The following is a 7,730-nucleotide window of genomic DNA, read 5'->3' as shown; positions in this document are numbered from 1 at the left end:
CAAATAAGAGTTGTAAATATTGAAAATTAGTGTGTGATGATGTATTTTATTTTTTGGATTATTTGTAAAGAAGTTCTATAAATAGCCTTAGCATTTGTGAAGAAATTCACAATTGAGTAGAGAGAAAAATATTATAACGTGTGTTGTTTGGTAAATTTTGAGAGTTTGAGATTTTTACTTTTTACCATAAATTTTTAATTTTTCACAACAATTATAAGATATAATTGCATGTGTCCAATTTTTCAAGTAAAATTAAATACTAAATAATTACATAAAAAGATATAGATAATTCTTCTTAACTTTCATCTTAACCTATAACTATATACCTGCAATGACAAAAACTTGTGTGAGACGGTCTCACGGGTCATATTTTGTAAGACGAGTCTCTTATTTGGGTCATCCATGAAAAAATATCACTTTTTGTAGTAAAAGTATTACTTTTTACTGTGAATATCAGTAGAGTCGACCCGTCTCACAGATAAATATTCGTGAGACACAAGAGACTCACTCTACCTATATATCAATAAGCAACGGATAGTGTTCGATTCTTCTTGTTAATATTTTTCGGATGAATTTGTTGATAAGATTTTTCCAATGTAGTTTATCGCATTATTTGCAAGAGATTTACTCAGTACATATTGAAAAATAAACAAGTAACAAATGTGAGTTTTTATCATCACTAATATTTTATCCGTGTGATGCATGAAATATTATTTTATATATTTAATTATTAAAATGAGTGAGTATTAACATTTGGATGATTACTAAATTATTGATATAATATAGTTATTATGAAAAAATTATTATATAAAAAATGTTATATTATTTGTATAACACTTAAACGAAGATAACAATCTTCCGTCGTTAAATCAATTTTTTTTTGTCCTGGATAAGTGAAACTATTACAAATTTAAAAAGATCTAAAAAAATTTATCTATCGAAATTGTAAACAATAAATAAATGTTTTCCAAAAATTCAAAAAAAAATTGTCATTTATTAGATGAATAAATTTTGATTATTTTTTAGAACATGTTAAAAAAAATTATATTGAATTTTTAATTAAGATAACTAATAATAATAATAATAATAATAATAATAATAATAATATAATAATAATAATAATAATAATTACAAATATTCAATATAAATTCACGACGACGCACTTTTAAAAAATTAAAACTTTGGTTATGACTGAGAACGTATATTAGTCAATCCAACCCATAAAGAGAAATAAGGAAAAAATTAGATTTATTAAAAATAAAATAAAAACTAAATAAAGAATGATGCAAAGACAAGTAAATTCAATCTATCAAAAGGTTTACATAGGTGAAGTAGAAGAAATTCTCGAATATGGTAAGTATTATATACAAAGAATTGATATGATCACAATTTTCTACCATCTCTCAAATATTTGATTCCAATTTTCTTCCATCACCCAAATCTTCGATTATTTTGACATCCATAATATTGTAACAAGGTCAATATTTTATTCATTCTCCTTTATCTCTTTCATTTTTTTGGTAATCTAGCAACAATTTCCATTAATTAAATTTATAATATTTTCATTGTAATAATAGTAACACATTTCCTTCTACTATTCAAAGTCCTTAATCAATAAAAAAAGATTGGCATTTGTATGGTACAAAATCAGTCTAAAGAAATTGCGATACAAGTTGCAATATCTTCATATAATTAGTCGTCCTTAATTGTTCAAAGGAAATAAATTTAATATTCTTATTTTAAAAAGTAGTCAATTTTTTTTTAAGAATCGATAATTAAATCTATAAAATTCCGTGATAGGGTTAGCTGAGACTTAATTGTCGAGTTTTAGTTTCAAACTTAATACTAATTGTGTAGGTTTATATAAGAACGATGAAGTTTTCGGTGTTCGTATTCGTCCTAGCTACATTTTTCTCAGGTTCGTTTCTCTAATGTTTGCTTATTTTTCTTGTTTTGATTTTGATTTAGTTCTGATTGATTTTAAATTTATTTTATTGTTAATTTTCTGAAAAATCGAAGTCATTTAAATATATTCAAAAATCAAATTATATCATATTCATTAAAAACTTAAGTTATATTAATATAATTAATAGTATATTTTGAAGAATGTATAACTCCAGTGATTATAAAACTCGAGCCAAATGTTTAAAGAATAATGATGTGAAATAATTGATTTCTTATTTTTCACATCAAACGATGTCAATAACGTAATATATATATATATATATATATATATATATATATATATATATATATATATATATATATATATATATATAACCCATTTAGTTAAGAGTGAGTCTCATGTGAGACCGACGGTCAACCCTACCCATATTCATAATAAAAAATAATACTCTTAGCAAGTAATATTTTTCATGGGTGACCCAAATAAGAGATCCGTCTCATAAATACGACTCGTGAGACTGTCTCACACAAGTTTTTGTCTTTAATTAAATGCTATAATCATTGGAAAATTGCAGGGTTGGTGATTCATCCATTAACAAGTTTAGGCGAATCGTGCTATGAAGAGCATCCCGAACTGCCGTGCCATGTTGATACCCCAAGAGGCATGCTGCATTGCATTGATTTTTGCCATAACAAATTTGGAAATTTGGCTAGAGGTGATTGTGTTAGAGGCGCTGAAGGTGGTGATTGGTTTTGTATTTGTAACTTTTGCACAAATAATTAACATTTGGATTGGAAATATTAATAAATATATATTAGATGAGAATTGATGTTATTGTCATTGGGATAAAATTTATGAAAGTTGAATATATGAATTTGAACAATTTTTCCTCTAGAGCTAGCTTTTGAGATTGATTTAACAGGCTCTACCGTTATGTGTTGGACTGTCCGTATTTGGGTTACTCATTATCTTGTCAGATTCATTCTTTGGCGTGAGAAGGGTATGTTAGTTATACCACGTCGGCGAGATAAAATCTCAGGGAGTTTCATATATAGACTTAGACAATCATCCCCCTGAAGCTACCTTTTTAGGTTGATTTAAGTTTAAATATCGATCTTCACAAGGTGATAATTGGAATTATCGTTATTTAATCTTTTTTAAGAACACTGCATGTCATTTATACGAGTCATTGGCTCATATTTATAGAACAACATATCAAATGCTCGACAATGAGTTCGAGTTGTGGAATTTGTGAGAGTTTGACCAATGATCATGGTTCAATTTATCCTACCAACAATTTCTGGACGAATCTATCAACTCCCGCACTCACACATAATAATTTAGTGTGGTGTAACTGACTAACATAGTTTATCTACTTTTTCTATCAAACTAATTTATCATATGCAAAAAAAATATTAATTTACTTCGTAACGTGATAAAACTATGTAAAGTGAATGGAAAAAAGTACTAGAAAAGTTATGTTCTCTGGGCACAATATTGTTCGGTTCCATGGATCGAGAAAACATGTTTCGAACATGCCTGGCAAAAGAAAAATAAGGCGTACTATCCAATACAGATTTTTCAGAACTTGAAAATCATAATTCCAATGAAAGGCATGTTTTTAAATTTAATTCAGATTGTCCATTATAGATAGTCGAACAAGCCATATTACCAAAAATAAAAGTTGATTTCAATTTCAAGAAAATCAAGAGTCAAGAACCACCTTTATTTCAATATCGAGTTTGTCTCTTGTGAGACGATCTCACGAATCTTTATCTGTGAAATGGGTCATCCCTACTGATATTCACAATAAAAAGTAATACTCTTAGCATAAAAAGTGGATGACCCTAATAAGAAATCTGTCTCACAAAATACGATCCGTGAGACTGTTTCATACAAGTTTTTGTCTTCAATATTATATCAAAAAGTAGTGGTCATAATTCTATAATTTGAATGACCTTTCAAGCTCCTCTCCTCCACCTATAAATATGCATCAGCTGTAGGGGGAAATCACACCCAAAAACTTTTTCCAAATTCGAGCATAAGCTACAAAATATAAAACATTTAACAGCAAGTAGAAGGTCATTGTCCATAACCTATTTCTATCAATACAAAATATTTAACCAGACCTCCATAGTTCAAAACGTCTTGTAGGATAAACATGTGATATATAATATGAGGATAGGTTAAGGATAAATAAGATGTAGGATAAATAATGTTTGGTATGATTTTAATAAGAGTGATTAATTTATATATCATATTGTAATGACAAAATTAACCTTATCATAATAAATTTTATCATTTCAAAGTTGTTACTTGAATTCAAATTTATAAATTGAAGGTGATTAAGTCATTTGTAGTGTATTTTATCTTTAAACTAAAATTATCACACCTAATAGAAAAGACATTTTATCCTTCTAAAAATTTATTTATCAAAGGCCCATGATACTATCATGAGCTTTTTAAAAATGTACCAAACATGGGATATGGAGGATTTTTATCAATCCCTCCCTTATCTCATATACCAAACTATGTCAAAGAATTGATATGATTTTTCTATCATCTGTCAAATATTTGATTACAATTTTATTCGATCACCTAAATCTTCGATTATTTTGACATCCATAATATTGTAACAAGTTCAATATTTTATGAGTATGTCTCTTGTGTAGAGATGGTAACAGGACGGGGCGGGGGTGGGTTTGTCATCCCCATCGCCATCCCTAAATTCCATCTCACCCCCATACTTATCCTCATCCCCGCTTTTTCGGAGAATCCCCAAACCCGAAACTTCGGGGATCAACTTCCTATCTCCATCCTCGTTTCAAAAATATTAATATGACTAGACGATAACGGATTCGAAGATTTTCTCAAACAAAAACTTATTATTATCTCTTACTATTAGTGATAATTTTAATATTAATATCAATATTATTATTAATAAAGATATTATTATTATATTATTGATACTACTAATAATATTATTTTATTATTGATATTATTTTCGGGGCGGGTTCGGAGATATGGATAATAATCCCATATCTGTCCAGAACTACATCGGGATTTAAAAAAAATCCTCGAACTCGAATCCAAATCCGAAAAAATCGAGGATTCTCATACCCGTTTCGGGTTTTCCCCGTGAGGCCCCAAACCCGTGGGGAAAGTCGTCATCCCTACTCTTGTGAGACGGTCTCCAGAATCTTTATCTGTGAGACGGGTCAACCCTATTGATATTCACAATAAAAAGTAATACGCTTAGCATAAAAAGTAATATTTTTTCATGGATGACCCAAAATAAGATATTCGTTTCACAAAATACGACATATGAGACCGTTTCACACAATTTTTTGTCATATTTTATTCATTCTCCTTCATCTCTTTCATTTTTTGTAAGCTAGCAATAATTTCCATTAATTAAATTTATAATATTTTCATCGTAAAAATAGCAACATTTTTCTTCTACTATACAAAGGCCTTAATCAATAATAAATAACAAAAAAAAAGTTGCCATTTGAAAGGTACCAAATCAGTATAAAGTAATTGCGATAAAACTTACAATATCTTCATATAATTAACCCCCCTTAATTGTTCAAAGAAAATAACTTTACTATTCTTATTTTAAAAAGTGGTAAAAAAAAATTCGATAATTAAATTTATAAAATTCCGTGATAGAGTTATCTGAGATTTAATTGTCGAGTTTTAGTTTCAACTTTATATAAGAACGATGAAGTTTTCGAAGTTCGTATTCGTCCTCGCCACATTTTTATCAGGTGCATTTCTCCACTGTTCCCTTATTTTTCTTGTTTTCATTTTTATTTAGTTCTGATTGATTTTAAATTTATTTTATTGTTCTCATTTGTCGGAAAATCAGATTGAATAATTTTTTGAAAAATCGAAGGCATTTAAATATATTCAAAAATCAAATTATATCATATTCAACAAAAATTTAAGTTAATAATATATTATGAAAGATGTAATTATAAAACTCGAGCCAAATGTTTGACGAATAATCGATGTAAAAATAATTAATTTCTTATATTTCATACCAAACGATGTTAAGATACTTGTATGCGAACCCATTTAATTAATTGGTATAATAATTGGAAAATTGCAGGGTTGGTGATTCATACATTACCAAGTTTAGGTGAATCGTGCTATGAAATGCATCCCGAAATCACGTGCAATTATGATACCCCAAGCGGCACGCAGAATTGTTGGGACTTTTGCTACCAAAAATTTGGAATTACGGCTAGATTTGATTGTGTTAAATCGACTGTAGGTGGTTTGTTTTGTATTTGCAACTTCTGCGAAAATAATTAACATATGGAAATAATAAATAAATATGAGGTGAAACTATTGTTATTTGAAATCCTTAGTTAAGAACAGTTTCGTTGGTTCCTATTTATAGAACATATAAAAAAAAATGGCATATCCCAATTGGAGAAAATCCGGGTAAGTCCGTGAAGATCCGGGTGACCGGCTATTACTCGAATGGATCCAAAGAAAGTGGTGTGTTTGGTTGAATGGATTAGATAAGAGGATAGATTAATAGTCAAATATTTCTCGTTAAAATTTTAAGATGTTTTAATAATCATTTTGACCCGATTTAAGATCAAATTTTATTAATCAAATAGTTATCTATAAAATTGGATCTTAAACCGAGTCAAAATGATTATTAAAACAATTTAAAATTTTAAAGATAAATATTTAACGATTAATCTATCTTTATTTAATCCACCCAACCGAACCGAACACTTAATGTAAAATGAAAGGAAACAAGTACTAGACCAGTGACGTGATCTGGGAACTATATTGGTCAGTTTCATGGATCAAGAAAACATGATTTCGAACTTGTCTGGCACAGGAGAAATAAGACGTACATTCCAACACACTCGAGATTTTTTCAGAACTTGAAAACCATAATTCCTACAAAAATCAAGACGACATAAGGCAATGAAGCAGTGGATAAATCTGAATCCGATTTCGGGTCGACCACGGGTCTGATACCCGGATTCGCATTTGGAGCTGATGAAAATTCAGGAGGAGATTCGGGAGAGATATCCAAAGTTTCTGCTGGTGGTGGCGCATCCTCTGCTGCCGCTTTAGAAGCTGAAACCAAGAAATGAATTATATCTCAAGTGTACATCTTTTTTTTTACGTAATATATATATTTACATAGTAATTTTAGTACTGCTACCTCGAGTGGAAGCCGCAGCTGGAGCTGCACTTGGCCCGAACAAAACAGGACCTGCGAGTTATCGATTTTTAGACAACCACGTATGTATAGATTACGCGTCGAATTTGGTGTTTTCTCTTCTGGGGAACATACCTGGAGCCGGTAAGGGATCACCGGAGGCTGCAAATGTAAGAAAGTGCTCAGTCTTCAGCAACCCTAGACCAAAAAGATTGTGAAGAATTATTCAACCATGGAGATTTATTTACCTTTGCACTTCACTGGAACAGAAGTTTTGCATAGTCGTGGGAGTGAGAGTGCCAAGTTTCCGTTCACAAACGGTACTGAGACAGGGACGTTCCCGGTGATTATAAGGCAGGCACAATCCATGCTGTCAGATGCAAGAGATTCCAAGGCGCTGCAGCAATCTTGGGTAGGGGAAGAAGCCGTGGCGCTGCTTCCGGTGACGTAGCTTAAGCATGGGGTGAAACTGTTGATCATTGAACCGGTACATGGCGTGCTGATCTGTGCATTCGCCTCAAGAAACAAAAACATTAGCAGAGTTGCAACCAGTGATTGCGCATATGAGTGAGCCATCCGTTTTTCTGGAAAAAATTTCAAAAAATGGAGTGTTGAAACTTGTAATTTTGA

At 30.4% G+C, this 7,730-nt stretch overlaps 1 protein-coding gene across 1 annotated transcript; it reads right to left on the bottom strand.

The window, feature by feature from the left end:
- Positions 1-6,716: 6,716 nt before the first annotated feature.
- Positions 6,717-7,730, bottom strand: LOC140812646 (non-specific lipid transfer protein GPI-anchored 16-like). Its single transcript, XM_073170978.1, has 4 exons — positions 7,349-7,730; positions 7,236-7,262; positions 7,104-7,154; positions 6,717-7,015 (listed from the first exon to the last, which is right to left on the bottom strand). The coding sequence occupies exons 1-4, from the start codon at positions 7,674-7,676 to the stop codon at positions 6,810-6,812; spliced, it is 612 nt and encodes a 203-aa protein (XP_073027079.1). The 5' UTR covers positions 7,677-7,730; the 3' UTR covers positions 6,717-6,809.

This window comes from Primulina eburnea, chromosome 1 (genome assembly GCF_022965805.1).
Source record: "Primulina eburnea isolate SZY01 chromosome 1, ASM2296580v1, whole genome shotgun sequence".
In the NCBI taxonomy this organism is placed as follows: domain Eukaryota; kingdom Viridiplantae; phylum Streptophyta; class Magnoliopsida; order Lamiales; family Gesneriaceae; genus Primulina; species Primulina eburnea.
Note: the sequence above shows the minus strand (reverse complement) of the source record. Positions and strands in the feature narration are given on the sequence as shown.